We start from the raw sequence: 16,358 nt of genomic DNA, 5'->3' as shown, positions 1-16,358 counted from the left end.
TGAAAGATATGTATACGTGTATTTCGATTATGCATTCTTCGCTAACATTTAATGGGATCTCGTGGAACAGCACGAGCGATGGGACAAAGCAACGAGTAAAGAATGACGTACGATTTTCGCTCGATCAAGTTCAACGTCGGCTACGTAGTCGGACACGTACGGAGGAATAATCTGTTTCAATTAGCGTCTCTAAGAGAATTGCGATATACAAGAGCATGGAAACGCGCTACAACGATCGTTACAAAACGTTCTTAATTATGCTCGTAAACCTGACTCGATGCGCAAAGCTACGAACGTTTCGAGTATTTCGGCGGCACACGCGTCCTATGCTCGAACATTCGTTAAAACGAAAAAAACGACGCATGTGATCTACGACAAGCACTTTCGACGATAGCTTAACCCTTCAAACGGTCAACGCAACAAAACTCGATTTTCTCTAATTTTGCTAAACATCGATTACTCTAGTCAATTTTCGACGACGAAGAAACAAAAAACGGAACGACGAACGAGCAACGATCGACGAGTATAATCCGTATAAGCCATAGTTTGATCTAGCGATCCGTAATATCGAGCGATATGATTCGCACAACGACGTACAAAGCTAATTTATATCTATTCGAATGTTACCAGCGATATTTAAACGTATTGCTATTAAGTAGACGCAATAGACGTACATATCCATAACGCATATATCATCAACACATTTATCTAACGCGTAACGAACGCCTATTTCGAAGACTAAATACATTTCTTTCATCTCGCCGTCGAAACTTACAGTTATACGCGTAGACGAGTACGTATCGTTGAAAGGAATTACATATTTCCTTCCAATGGCATCGTGGAAAAGGAAAAATCTTTACTCTCTCGTTAAAATCGTTAACTCGCGATATGCATATGGAACGACCTTGTATTAAAATCGCGAAGCTACCTACCGCATACACTTGGAAAGTTCGATCAACGTCGTTCGTTTCTTATCCGGTAAAAGGATCACCGCGGCAAGCGGCGGTACTAAAAACACATTCTCGAACAGATGAACGGTTCTCGGTTCGTTGAAAGTGTAAAAAAAATGTAAACGGTAAGAGGATTTAATGGCAGGATCGTTTTTCTTTCGTAATCAACGTTGATCGAAAACGCATCGTTCTCGTTGGTCCTGTCAAAGCTTTCCTGATACGCGTGCGTGCGTACGTACGTATATGTATTATATACGTATAATCACGACGATCGACGATCCATCGAGCGATCGTCTCCCGTGATCTCCAGGCAGGAGAGACGGAATGGAATAAAAGGTATACTCGATAAAAACCTTATCACAACGGAGAAAAAAGGAAAGAGAAGGCGTCTCTTTCGATCGGCAGGTCTTTTTTCGAGGCAGGTGTCGTGCAAGTAAAAAAATGACGATCTCTTCGATGATCTATTTTCTCCTCGCGTCGAACGGTTTAAAACTCGATCGGTCGATCGATCGAACGAACGATCGATTCGCTAATCCCTTTCCTCCCGTATATATCGCGTCACATTTTAAAATCACGTTACTCTCCTCCTCGGCGAGGTTGATATTGGTCTAAGGATTAGTTTTCTTGGTTTGGCCGCTATTCGACAGATGCTTCCAGAGACCCGTGATTAATGGCACGTCTCTGAAGCTGTCAGCCGCAGGCTATGTCTGCTACGAGCACATTAGATCGACGGATCTGGATTCTCCCCAAGCGTTTTGCATCTTGAATCCCGTCGATGGCCTCGGTACTACGTGATGAGACGGCGTGGACGCGCTCGTGTGTCTCAGCGTAGTCATGGGAATACTGTTGGCCGAACTCTTTTGCGATCTCTTGCTATCCGAACTCGATTCTTCCTCGAAGCTCACCTGCGAAACGTCCTTTGATATCATCAGGGAGAAAGGGTTTTTTCTTTTTTTCTTTTTTTTTTTCTTTTTTCTTACGACCAAAACCCACGCGCTACGTACATATCGGTAATTGTCCGTAAAGACGATATATTTGTGTAACAGCAAAGAGAGAGTTTAGCCCTCTTTGCGTTTATCGATTATCTCTAATTAATTATTCAAATATTAATTTCCACGCGTTCGACAACGTTTCAATAATAACGAGGATTAACAATGCCCTCTGTTATCTAATTTGCAACGAGTTCGAAAATAAGATTATTTAACGCAACGAGATTAAACGTGAATCGATTTTCTGACAAAAATATCAAAGGAATAAAAATAACTTTACCCTGGGGACGTCGCGGAATTGATGTATACGAGGCAGCCGACTATGTGCACACACGTATTTGTATAAATATATATGATATGTATATGCATATGTATTCGTTCGTACCGCACGCGTTTGCAGGAACGCGCGTGAAAAGCTCGTCGATTGGTTCAACGATTCGAGGATTCGATCAAAGAGATTCAAGCGGGTACGCTCACCCATGAATTCCCCGTCGGCTTAGGATCGTTCGAGAGATCGATTAAAAGGTTCTTTTGACCTTCGTTGACGGCATGACGTTGTTGACCGTTCTGCTTGTTTTGTTGAATCATCTTCGCCGACTGGTTCTTCGTCTCGCTGCAATTCTTTTTCTCATTCGTTTCTGCAAACCGAACGAGGAAGGATGCGTTTTAATTAATAAGTAAAAATGAGTTTACGGGGAGGAAACGACGCGTCGTTTGTATCGCCGCGGCGTAACTTCCGTTAGTCGATTTATCATCCAGCGAGTAGCGTTATATCGTCTTTAAGTAATAACGGCGAATTCTGATTACGTGGTACTTGTTATAGCTTCGTAGTTGCCCGCTGTACTAACTGCATCGTCATTAATTATCGATGCTGCACCGATTTATTTACCATACAACGGAGAGAACTCGAACGCACGTGCACGTTTCTCTGTATTCGCGTGTACGTCATCATCGTCCATACATACGCCTGCGTCTACGTCGTGCGTGTGCAGTACGTGCACGTACGCGTAGTAGATGCGTTCGAAGAGGAGATTTAAAAATGCCCCGGGCATTGCAACTGTATCGACGATAGTACTCAACGCGAGTTAACATGATATTTCCCACGTTAAATATGATTATACGGTCGACGTGCACACACCAAATATTACGTTACCCTGTTTTCCAGCGTTCCTCTCTCTCTCTCTCTCTCTCTTCTTTTTTCTCCCTTCTATTCTCTCCATTTTCTTTTTTACTCTTCTCTAATTTTGTTTACTTTCCCTTTTTGTTTTTTTCATCGCCGAAAAATATGCAAATTTGACAATACGTTCGTTAAGAGAATTACGTAATTAACGAGCTTCTATCTGTTCGATCACGAAACGTCGATTACTCGTTCGAAGGATTTTTAGGATTTTTGCTGCGTTTTTTTCACTCGAATAAATCCCATATGAAATCCCGCGCTGCATCGATCTTTTTCTAGACCAAACTGATACACCGAGCGACTACTACTCGATTACACACATATATATATATATATTTATCTGTCCGTATATAACTCGAGTTTATAGCCAAGAGAAATCTAATTACCAACCGTTTTTCTCATCCGTCAACGTAGACCCTTTATCTTGAGCATGATGAATCCTCGGATCAGCCTGTGACAATTGCCAGGCCTCGTAAGCGGTATTGAATGCCTGGGCCACCGTCAATGTCACCGTCTGTGCCATTTTTCTTTTTGGACAAAGAAACGCGTGACATTCCATCGTCTCGTTCAGATTCGTTGCGATGAACGCAAACACGTGATCGTGGGTCGCGTCGGCCGAGCAATAGGAGATCCTGCCAAAAAGAATAGTTTATTGCCTCGTTATAAATACGTCACGGAATCAGCGAAAATTTCAGTACAAGGGGGAAGAAGGACGATATGTAAGATAAAAAAAGGAAAATCTCATCGTCATTGAGAGACATATCGCGTTACCGTAATCGCGTATCAGTGGCAGCTAGTATCGGTCTATACCATAGGGATTTGCATCGAGCATCGTTAGGGCAAATTTCGTAGACCATATCCGGATAGACTCTGCTCCGAATATAATCTTCCAATTATTCTGCAGCAGAGAGTATGGCGATTACAATTCCAGAATCTGCGATGGTTGTATATTTCGTCAGAGAGACGGAACACATTGCTATCGGATTTCGGACTTGGCGTTTTTATTCTTTACGAAATAACGGCGCTCTCTCTCTCTCTCTCTCTCTCTCTATTCCTATCCATCTATCCATCTATCCCTTTTCCTCGTTCCTTCTCGATTCATTTATTGTTCCAGCGACGAGGACAAAAGAGAGAGAGAGAGAGAGAGAGAGAGAGAGAGAGAGGGGAAAAGGAAGAAATTCATCTCCGAGATCCGATTTGAAAAAAGGCTGATTCGTTTCAAGAGATCGATGCTGGGGAAAACAAATAAGGAATCAAGTTGAACTTGAAGGATGTAGAAAAAAGGAGATGAAAAATGAAAGAGATACTTTGCGATAGCTGGCAAGATAAAATTGTCTCGGAGATATAAACATCTATGACGTAAATTAACGATGAGATTGATTAATAGAGTCATATGCATATATATATATATACCTGTATATCGATACTTGAAGCTGATCTTCCTCCGTGGCCAAATCCGTCATTCTGATACCTCTCAAGCTCACAGCCAAAGACACCCTCTGTAACTTTTTACCGCTCGCCTTTGCCTGGTACGTAAAGAGAGAAAAAAAAAAAGAAATGGATCGTTCAGAGTTCATATTTTATTTCTGATGCAACGGGAATCCATTGTATCACAAAAATCTATATAAATAAGACGTTTCGTATATTCGACGTTTAATGCTAATGGCATTTTTAAAGAAATAGCTTTTAAGAAACGGAACGTCACGAAGTGGAAAACGTTTCGCGTTTCAAGCGAGACGATTGGTCGTAGCCATTAAACGAAAGAAAGAACGCACCGCCTCGGTGAAATTAATTTCCTCGACCAATTCCTTGTCGTTTTGTAAAAGATGCGTAACGAAGATAAATACAATTCCTCGTTGAAATTCTTAATAATTATATCCAACGATATACATATTTTATGTTCACGGAGTCAAGATCGAGTTATATCTCGCGAACGCTTCGGCAACTCGGGATAGTTTATTTGAAATCCACTTAACGAGTTTCTCTCTGGGCAAAATTCGATGTAATGGTTAATACCCGATAATACCGATAGCTAACTAATCCTTCCAATTGCATTATTTTGCCGTGGCAAGCCTCGCACGCGGCAGCAGCGTGAGATAAACTCGGCAAACTTCCTGATAAGCATAACTTCGAGATAGAAATTTGCATGGCTTGGTGAAACGATACGATTACGGTGGTGTGTATCGGCAAATCCTAAACTCTGTTACTCCTTCTCCTCTCTGCTAACGCTACTGGCTTATCAATGCAACTGAATTAACTGAAATCCGAGAAACAGCAGCGTTACGACGTTGCTTTCGTATCAACGTTGTTTTCCTGCTCGTTATCGTTTTTAGTTTTCGAACGATAAAAGGATGGAATGGAAATAACTGTTTCGAGGAATGTACTCTACATTTTCGGGGCAATACCTTCCACTCACCGGATAATGTTTCTCGTTCTTTCGTTTCCTCTTTCTACCCTTTTATCGTGATAAACCAATGGAATTGTAAGCTCCCGTTATCGGACCGTTTCTTACCGAGTCGTGTTTTCCTGCTAAACGAACGAAAATCCTTCTCTCTTGACAAAGATCTACCCTTTGCTCTTCTGCCGTTCCTAAAAGAGAGATGGAGAGAGAGAGAGAGAGAGAGAGATCTCTTTCACGTTGAACGACAAAATTGGATAGTATCTTTCCTTCCCTCGCTTTCCTTCCCTTTTCTCTTTCTCTCTTTATCGATTAGGATCCCGCTCGAAGATATCATCTCTCTGAGAACGACAGGATCGTTCGAAGAGAAATACGAAGGCTTCCTCCCCCATCGAAGTGGAAAACGAGGATACAATTGAATAATATGCGGATAAAATTGGGGAAAATACGTACGTCGAGAAAGTACGACGTAAAGAAATTTGTCAGATCGGCTGATAGTTATTGACTTTGACGACTCGAAACTTCGTACACCTATCGAATAAGTTCGTAGGAATTCTCTTTCCATCTATTACACGCACGAACAACTAGACTTAACGTTTCTTCTATACAATAACGAGAGGTCGACCCCTACCATTACTCTCCATCCGTCCGTCTATTTTTTAATTACAGCCTATAATCCTCGACGAGCGGCGGGGAATTTGCGCTTACTCGAGCGTACCCCCACCCTTTGAGAAGGATATTTATACGAGCAGAGAACACGGGGTAAAGCTGGATTTTCAACGGCGAGTCGTTCCTCTGTGTGTGGGTTGTGTGCATATATATATACACACACACACGCGCGCGCGCGTAAAATACACGTAGGTGGCTTTTTTTTCATCTTTGGTCCGACGTTCGTTATGAGATAAATTAAAGTCTTCGTTCCATTGTTTCAGACCGTTCTACATTTTCCTAGAAAGGAAATTAAACTTTCTCTTCTTTTCGTTTGTTTTTAAGCGCAACCGTAAAGAGTATCTCACGTTCTCGACATTGTTTCTAGCCTTTAACGAGCATTATTCTACGTATGAAGTTATGTAAGCAAGCGTCAGCAGTATCGTCGCCGGTAGTCCGCAGCTTGAGGTAAATTACGAGGATGATCGTAAATCACTTTGCGCGAGATCGATGACGGCATTCCTAGAGCGAGAGAAGGAGAGAAAATGTCTAATGAATCGTAATGAATTATCGTGCCGAAAGTGCAACGCTCTCCTGCCAGAACTACAAGACAAATTGCTTTGATCGTTAGTGTGCAAGATTAAGAGTAAATGAGAGAGGAGAGGGGAGACAGATGGAGAGCAGTACTCGACCAGCGATGTCCTTTAATTAAAATTGCAAGATGCTTCGAGTCCGATGCTACGTAGTTTGAATCGAACGATCGATGAATCAGTCGAGGTAGATGTATATACGTACACGGTGTAAGTATGCGAGCGGTGTATACGGTGAAACGTACCATGGTAATGACCGTCTTTATGGCCTCAGCGGTGGCCTCCTCGCTCGATGGCGTCTCGACGAGGGTGCTGCCCAAATATTTGAGGGTGAACCTGGCCTCCGATGCATCCTCGGATTCCTCGTGCGTCGAGGCTGCTGTGCCGCCACTCTCCACGCATTCGCGACTGTTCGCCAGGGCCCATTCCTCGCATAGTTCTGAAAGTTTCAGTTCATTTTCCATTTTACCAAAGCATTCCTGACCTCTGTACTCTTTTACGGTTAACCCTTTTGCCCCTTTGAGTCAAAATATCTACGAGCTACCCTTTATTAATCTCCTGCGCGCGTCGATGCGAACTGTTGTGAACAGGGAAGGGGATGAAGGTAAGTACGGCTCCTCTTTCTACTTCGTTTTCTTTCTACCGAACACGCACGCGCTTTTCGATAACGTCGACCTTCTCGACTTTCCCTCTAGAATAGACTTTTTCTCTAACGTCGGATTTAAAGTCTTCTTTCGTACGCGACGAACTACGATCCTATCGGAAACTTTATATCGCGTTTCTTTGAGGCACTACGTATCCTTCTCCTTTCGGAGTTATCGGTTACCCTCGCTGGTATCGATAAACAACGTCATGCTTCTTGACGACCGAGAAAGCCAAAGAAACTTTTTCGTTTACTTTTTTGTTCTTGTTTTTCTTTTAAACGAGACACAAAAGAAGAATGAGAGCAAGAGAGAAGAAATGTCAGTATCGTTATCGCACATTCAACGAACCCACCTTATTTTCACGTCTCGTGCATAGAATTCGCTTTGCATTCGCGTCCTTTTTTCTCCGAGCAAAAGAGACTCGACTTTTCTTCCCTTTTCTCTTTTTCAGTCGAGTAATTGCGCGTCGTCTAATTTTCTTTTTACCTTTCAGCATATACCAGAACGCTCCAATTAAGTTCGTCTCACCTTTCGCTCGAGTAATCGTGGTCCAATTATATGGCGAGCAGTCGGACGGGCAGCCTTCGGATATCGACCGACGGTTTGTCGCCGTTTGAAATATTTTCTTTACGGTCAATTTTTATTAAAACGACGAGATGGAACGAGACGCGCGAGTCGAGCGCGGGCGGATTCGAAATTGATCGAACGTGGGACGTCATCGTTGGTACGAGCGGCTCGCAACGGGAAGGACCATTTGTAACGATTTGTCAACGAGCACTTCCTGCTCTCTTCTACGTCACGATCTATCAATCTTTTCCGAAAAACCAACGGACCTCGGCGATGACGATGTTTTTTTATGCCCGAAAATTTCACGTGCGCCTCCCCCTCCTTCTCTCTCTCTCTCTCTCTCTCTCTGCCTATCTACCTATCTCCCACCCTCCCACTCTTTCTCCCCAAAATTCACCAAATTTTCATACGTCCATGAATTTTCCCATGATCCTTTGCTTTATTTTTTTGTTGCTTCATTTATTTCGACGATATCCTTCAATGTCAGTTTATATCCGTTTATATGGCAAAGTCGTACATTTTCGCGTCTACCAACGAAAATATATTCCGAAACGCGTGCCATAGCTATTCGTCCTAGGAGTAAACGGTCCGCTTGGGAAATACCATCAAGGATATAAACGACGATGGACCGACCGTGGAATCCCTCTAGAGCAACGTAAGGAGTAGGAAAAAGTACAAGAACGAATTTTTCTGTCTCTCCCTCCCCCTCCCTCTATCCATCTATCTATCTCTCTCTCTCTTCGTCTGTTTTTAATCAAAGTCGTAATTTAATTTAGAAAGATTTTAACCGTTCTATGCTGAACGTTTAGCTCTCTATTGATTCCTCATAAATATTCCGTTTGAATCATTCCGCTCTACGAGCTTCAAATTCAAAATGGAATCGCGTTTCCAAGCAACGAGTTAAAGAGAGCGAGTGAAAAGAGAAAGAAAGGAAAGACAAGGAGGGTTCGAAAAAAGAAAAAAAAATAAATAAATCGAGTCCTATCGATCTCACGAAGAAGAAAATAAAAAGAGATCCATCAAAATCACATGCTAATCCCCCCCCATCAATCGCAGGAATATTGATAAGTTACTTATTCAAGAAAAATATGTTCCTGACGGAGCATTTGTTTTCCTCGACCGAAATCTCCTTCGATCTCATTCGTGCGAAATAAATCGGTGATTTTCTCGTTAAGTACGCGGAGCACGAGCTCCGTAGAATAATGTCCAATAAAACTCGAGCCGGAGCCTCCTCCATCGACGGATATAAAAATTCTGCAAACTTCCTCGTAAGACATTCGCTCGATTTCCGATGGAATAAATCAGAGCCTTCGTTCTATCTCAAGAAAATGAATAAAGGAGAGAGGAAGAGAGAAGAAAGTTTCTTACACAGCCCGAAGGTGCTCGAAGAGTACACACGAAAGCACTGCTAAAGCTCACGTCTAGTGCTTTCCCTAACCCGTTCTCTACTCTTCTCGAGCAGACTCGTACAAGAAGTAGCAGCAGCAGCAGCAGCAGCAGCAGCAGCAGTAATTACGACGGTAAGCGACGCTGCGTGACGAAAAAAATTAGCAATGCCGGAAATTAAAGCGGACTGTACTCTCTCTCTCTTTTTCTACTTTAAAATCGTGAGCACTTAACTCGTACTACTCGCAATGCGCACTCGGAATTTATCGTTCCGCTGAGATCCTAGTCGAAAATACTAATTAAATATAGTTACGAAAAAATGAATAAAAAAATAGAGAGAAAGAGAACGGATTGAAGAATATTGAGTTGGTCGGAAGGAATTACGATGCATTCCATAAAATCTTATCGCAAAGATTTCCCTCCTTTCGAGGACTCAACAAATAGCCCGGAGCATTCGACACGATGTCGCGCAGGAATATTCGCTCAACATAAATCCTGCAAATCCTCCCCCGATTCGAGGGGCTATTCAAGGAATCCGAAGCTCGTCCCGAGTTTATTCCTCGTGTAAGCTCGAGCGCTCGCGAATAATCAAATCGAAGGCGGAAATAAAAAAGAAGGTCGTTTCAAGTTGGAAGAATTTTCATTGGAACGAGGAGAAGAAGAAAAGCCGCGGGAGACTCTTGAAATTCAGTGACTTTCGAGGGCTCGAACGAAGTAGAGAGAGAGGGAGAGAAGCTGGATCGAAAGAGAACCACGAAATCGAGTTAGGTGAAAAATGGCGAATCACGATTCTCCGTTAGCTCGACCGACGAGTGGCGAACCGCAAATTAAATCTTCGTTGGTGCCTTTTACCGCAGCCTTCATGAACGCTCGCTCGCTGCGCACACCACCGATTTTATTTTCTTTCTTTTTCTTCTCCACCAGCTCCAAGGATCTCTCCCTCTTTCTCTCCCTTCTTACCGAACCTATACTTTAGTTCGACAGAGAAATCTCGATTCTCTCTCGGTATTTTTCTCAGAAAAAATTGCTGGTTCGTGAGCGAGAAAGATATTTTAAAAGGCGAATCTTTATTCGGAACCACGCGTGAACGCAATTCCCAATGCACTCCGTTCAAAATATTACTTAGAAATTCTTCAATACCCTTGAAATTATCGAAAGAATGATAACAAACGTTTTTTCATAGTTCAAATCAAAAAATCCTCTTGTACATTCGCCCTTCACGTCGATTAACAAACTTTATGCAAATATTTGTTATCGTTGGCTTATCGTCCCTGAACGTAGGCAACGTTCCGTACACCGCCGTCGGTAACATTTTACGCAAGCGTGATCTATTAAAGTCACATTTTTGTAAGGTCTTTTATTTATATCATTACGCATGTACGAACAACATTGCTTATCGGTAGAGATTTAAAACAATTCCTGTTAATAGATGGCGTTCGCGAACCATATTATCGACATTGTGCAAAGTGTTGCCTATCTCCGGGCGCAATGAAACGAACACGTTATTAAATAGTTACGGAAAATCGATAAATAAGCGTTACGACGTAGACCAGGTAATAGAGAGAATAGATAAAAATAATTATGACGAAGAAATAAATACTCGTCCAATGAAAACGATTATCGATAGCCACGATTAATCCGGAATCCGGACATTCGGTTTACGGTAGAACAATCTTTGGGTTGTTGCCAAAATAGTGTGGAACAATTCGTGCCGCAAAAGGGATAACAGCAGATCGGTTTCAGGTAGAACGTTCGTTCTTCATCGATCCACGCCCGAATTCCCAATGCTTCGGTCCATATAACAACGCCATAACGCATATTGTGTATCGTTGATATCCCGCTTCGGGTGGGTGTACGCCCGTCAAACGTTCGCGATCGATCGTTCTTAATTAGCTCGTCCGCTGCACGAGTTACTAATTTACAAACAAAGCTAATCACGGTATCGAACGACTTGTTGATCCTTAAACGTTGGCGTTTAATTCGATCAACGAAAAGTTTACGAGTGACGTGGGTCGAAAAAACCAAAAGGTAAGAAACAAAAAAAAAAGGAAAAAAAACAGAAAGAAAAGGCGAATTGCATCAGGAATATATGAATGAAAGCGTTGACGTTTCCTTCCCTCCCTCGTGCACAATATCCTGGTCGCCATCTATCGTAACGTTTCTATTCGAAGAAAGAGAAAGAGAGATTCCTATAAAAGATATTTATCTAACAATAGAAACGATACGGCGATATCGCTGCATACACTTTTATCGTCTCTTCCTTCGAATCCACGATACATTTCCTATCTTTTCTTGCTCGCTATTGATTATTCTTTTCAAAGGAAAACGGTTTTGCATATATTGAGAAAATTCTCTTTAGATATCCGTTTTATTTCCTTCACTCCAGTTTCTCTTCTCTCTCGAAATCCTTCCTTCTCTACGTTTAAAAGCAGTCGTTGAAATCAGTCCAGAACTATTTATCCTTTTGCCCATTCTCATTCGCCGTAGTCGTTGGGAACAACCATCGTGGGAATGGGTATATAGCAGACTGGTAATTCGTATATAAACGGGCGAACGCGCAAACAATAGCACCGTAGTGCAATCGGTAGAATTGATTCGTGGAAATTGCCTTCGAGTTAGGCCCTACCAAATCGTGGCTCGCTTAACGCGATTGTTTATTTCTATCGCAGGTCGGCCCCTCGCCACCACAGGCCAGCCGCTAACATATTTATGGACTCCCGAGCGCGAGGCAAATGGAGGAGAAAATTTGCCGGAGGGTTCGCTCTGGAAAGAGGAAGAAAAATATCTAAGAAACGAGCTTCTCCTTTTTACATATTAATGTCTTTATCCGCGTTTAACGAATAATCGTTTTATCCTTGCTCGGACACGTAAAAGAGTAGATTTCTCGAGATACGCGATTCGCTCGAGGGGTTAGAAACCGATTTGGATGGATTTCGGGAGACGTTTCGAATACTTTTGTGACAGGATACGGAAGTGTAAGGTACGAGCAAGGACTCGTGCATGTCCCCGAAGGTTTCACATTCCGAAAATGGAAGGAAGAAAAGGACGAGACATCGGATCTTCCAGAGCACCACTCGAGAAAACTGTCGAGCCCTCTGGGACTTGCAAATTCTTCTGCCGCAAATCCCTTACCCTGCCTTCATCCACTTCCACTCCTGTACGCCTTCTTCTACTCCACGTTTCTTTTCGCAGATACGTAACCGACGAAATTTCGAAACGCCCAGAAGAAAAATACTTTTCTACTTTCTCATTCGATTTCGAAAGGGACGTAGGAGAACGTCGATGGTTTCGCGACGAGTCTAGCCGGACTGGCAAAACTACCGTGCTACCTCGAAAGGGTTCGCTATCCAGCGCGTTAAATTCGCGAGCGCGATATAAAGACGCTCGAGCTCACGATCCGTACACAAGACCAACACATTTTCCGTCTGTCGTAAAATATTCATGGGTTTTCCCACCTCGTAACCTTAAGCTCGTTTCGCGTACATCCGGATCCAATCTAGTAGCTATATACTATATCCCTTTTCACTAGTTATTTATACCTTCGCTAGTTATTTATACCTATATTACCATTGCAAAATTCATCCATTTTCGTCGTTTTCTATCTTCTTTCCTCGATACAGAGGTACTCGATGTATCGAATAACGAATGAAATTACGGACGAAACTTTTTTCCTCGAAGCAAGAGAAAGGAAGAGGAATGAAGTTTTTCGAAAGAAACCTTTGATTAAAAAGTTTTTACCATCTGCCGGTCTATGTATATGGGACGACGATATCGCACAAGAAAAGCTACGTATTTCGAGACTACGAACGAGAACTTTCCTTCCCGTCCTGATTCTCATTGTCTTCGCGATACCTTAATCTCCACCAGGTCTTTCCTTTCTGCTTCTGTTTTACGAGGTTATTATGCAAAGAAGAATAGCGGACGGTTAGTTGGCTCTTGCGAGGGCTGGAACAAAAGCCAAGAACGACTGCGAAACCGATGCGCAGGGCAGCTCGTGACCACCCTCTTTCTCTCTTTCTCTCGCATCGGAGAAAGAGCAAAAAGAAACACACCGTACAAAACTTTTTAAACTCCCGTTAGTGAGCCGACTAATTGCATTCATACTGTCGAGAAAAAAAGAGGGACGCTTTTCGGCGAATAATTAAAAAATCCTGGCCTCGTCCGCGAGCTCGTTTCTAACGGAGAGAAAGAGAGAGAGAGAGAGAGGTTCTCGCGAGTTTCTCTTCTTTTCGTTTCAATGAAAATAAAAACGAAACAAAAAAAAAGGAAAGAAAAAGAAAGAGAAAGGAGAAAAAATTATTTTCCAGTAGTCTCGTTTCATTATCACATTATTTCCATTGGAGAGGAGCCCGAGAGAGCACGTCGATTATTTTCTGTTCCTATCAAGGAGGATAAAGAAGAAGAATCGAGAAAGGGGTGAGAGGATCGTCTGGAAGGATACAAAGCAATTTCTTTTTCCCTTCTCTCGCGAGAACCTAGAGAACTCTCCTCTCTCCCTATCTTCAGTCAATTTTCCTTTTTTTCCCTCTCTAGAACATCACCTTCGATCTTGCTCTTCCTCATCGTCCAAGAAATTGTATCAATCTTTCTCGTACTTCAAGGAGAAAAGAAGGAGGAAGAAAAAGAAAAAGCACGAATCGAAGTCGAAACGCTTGCTGCGTTAACTTTGCCCTTTCTCGATCCGCGATTCATTAGAGAAATACACTCGAACTCGAACTCGAAGCCGATTTAAATGCACGAGCCATTTATCGTCCGGTCATTAATCTTTCCTCAATAAAATTGTTCGATCGTGTTATGCCATTTTTACCTTTCATATCCGAAATCTAATTGGCCGTGGAATAAAATTTAATCGTCCGATGAGTTGCGACGCAATGAAAGTCAATTAAAAGGCTACCCTCTCCCTGTGCTCTTTTACATTCCCTTTCTTCTTCTCTCTCTATCTTTCTCTACCGTACACGGATGCATTGGCGAAACAAAAAGAAAAATAAAGAGAGAGAAGTTCGATCGGAAATAGAACTCTATTTTTTCTATTCCTTATTTTTCTTTTTCAACGATTCGAAAAAGCTAGCCAGATTTGGAGATTTGGCTCGTTCTTCGTTTCTACGTTTTCTCCACCTCGAAATCCCTATTTCCTTCGAATTTCTCTCTGCGTCCCACCCTCTCTCTCTCTCTCTCTATCTCTTTCTCTACCTTTATCCATTTTTATTCCCTCTCTTCAACCCGAGGACCGACGTCGTTCTGTTCGAGTGTGTAAAAAGAGAAAAAACGTGTGCTCTTCTGTCCGTCTGTCTATCCGTCTATCTCTCTCTCCCTCTCTTTTTCGTTTCTTCTCGAACTCGCACTTTGGCTCGTCGGAGTTAACTCCACGTCTACTCTTCGGGCAGCTTTTATCCACGATGAAAGCACGGATCGACGTGGGAGGATTCGAACGATATGCTCTCCTCTCGCGCTTTTCGGCCCTTTATTCCGACTATTACCAACAACCTTTAGGAGTCTTTTAACGTTATTTTTCAACTATCACGAATAAAGCTCGGAGAGTCAGAAGACGAAGACGACGAAGAAGAAGTAGAAAACGGCGACGACTACAAAGAAACCGTCTACACTTGGACGCTCCTCTTCTATCCACTTCGATCCGTCCTTTCTTTGTATTTCAAAGAGAAAGAGAAAAAGAGAGCGAGAGAAAAATGAATTCCGTCTCATCGGTATCGATCGTTCGTTGATACGAGCTTGAAGTACGCACGATATAAGTAGACGATAGCGGTACTCTCGAGCGAGTGGCTATGCGAAGTTGAATTTACGAGTACGTCTGAGTGCTCGAATGCGATACTCGACGATAGCGGAAACAACTTTGTCCGAGAGAACGAGTCTTCGCGGATGCTAAGAAAATACGAGCGTCTTCCCTCCTACGGAATGACCAATTGATCTCAAGCGTATCCAATTAGAGAATTCGGTGTTTGCTAATATCTTACTGTGCGATTACAGCAACGCCGAAGGATCCGGAAATAGTCCTCAAGAGCACGACGACGAATTTAATCCTCCTACTCGAGCACTCGTCGTCGCGACAACGATGATTTGGGAAAATTATACGTCTACCTCGTTGAATCTCGCGACGCGTATAAGAAGCGACGTGGTATATTCGCGTAGATCCTAATGGGAATAATAAATGCTTCCGCATTCGTTCGTCTATTCTCATATCGTCATTCCAAGAACAATGCGAGCAAAGATAGACGAGATTCGCTTTCGGTGACCATTGAAATTCAACCTCCACGGAGGATCTTAAAGGAGCGCTTCTTCGATAGATAAACGATAACTAGCTTGTCCGACGTCGAGCACAAGCAGGAACCTCCTTAATTACATCTTAATGCCTCCTGAGAGGAAAAAGGGGGAGAGAGAAAGCGAGAGAGAGAGAGAGAGAGAGAGATAGTCTGAGAGAAGAAAGAAGAGAGGAAGCGAGACACAGCTGTGAGAAAGGAGCGATCCTTCGAGCTGTGGTCCCAGGAATTTTCCAGGACCGTTTCCCCGGTAACATCCCATGGATCTTCGATCTCGGCCTCTTGCTCCGCTTCTCTTGTTTTCTCGCTTACCCTCTCTCCTTGGTTTCCACGTCGTCTTATTATCTATGCTCGGAGCAGACGTTACTACGATTGGAGAACGAACGAGTAGATACTGTGTGTAATTTGGACGAAACTAATCCGAGGGTAGCTCTACCATGGAAGAGGAAAGGAGAGGAAGAATAACTTGCGGCTAACCCCTTCCCCCTCTCTCTTTCTCTCACTCGATTCGTTCTCCACCCCTCCCGCGAGCAACCGGCCCGGAAGAGAACGATGGCAAAATCCTATTACGATGAACGGATTACTTCGAAGAGGCGGTGGTCGCATCGATCTCGAGAGACGCTTATCGTGTGTGCAACGTTCGTCGCGACAACCTTCTTCTCCCACTTTCTTCGGCCTTTCTCCTTTTCCCCCAACAACTTGACTTTTCACCTTACGCGAAATCGAAAAGTTCTGTT

At 42.9% G+C, this 16,358-nt stretch overlaps 1 protein-coding gene across 2 annotated transcripts in view; it reads right to left on the bottom strand.

Moving 5' to 3' along the window:
- Positions 1 to 16,358, bottom strand: part of LOC127068058 (low density lipoprotein receptor adapter protein 1-like) — a 40,961-nt gene continuing 24,603 nt past the window's right edge. For both annotated transcript variants that reach the window (XM_051003701.1, XM_051003700.1), the window contains exons 2-6: positions 6,998 to 7,191; positions 4,530 to 4,642; positions 3,507 to 3,748; positions 2,417 to 2,577; positions 1 to 1,855 (exon numbers count right to left, since the gene is read on the bottom strand). In XM_051003701.1, the coding sequence (XP_050859658.1) occupies positions 1,661 to 1,855; positions 2,417 to 2,577; positions 3,507 to 3,748; positions 4,530 to 4,642; positions 6,998 to 7,191 (905 nt within the window). In that variant the 3' untranslated portion in view covers positions 1 to 1,660. The remainder of the gene's footprint in view (positions 1,856 to 2,416; positions 2,578 to 3,506; positions 3,749 to 4,529; positions 4,643 to 6,997; positions 7,192 to 16,358) is intronic.

Source organism: Vespula vulgaris, chromosome 12, assembly GCF_905475345.1.
Source record: "Vespula vulgaris chromosome 12, iyVesVulg1.1, whole genome shotgun sequence".
NCBI classification, from domain to species: domain Eukaryota; kingdom Metazoa; phylum Arthropoda; class Insecta; order Hymenoptera; family Vespidae; genus Vespula; species Vespula vulgaris.
This window is presented reverse-complemented; position numbering and strand designations above follow the sequence as displayed.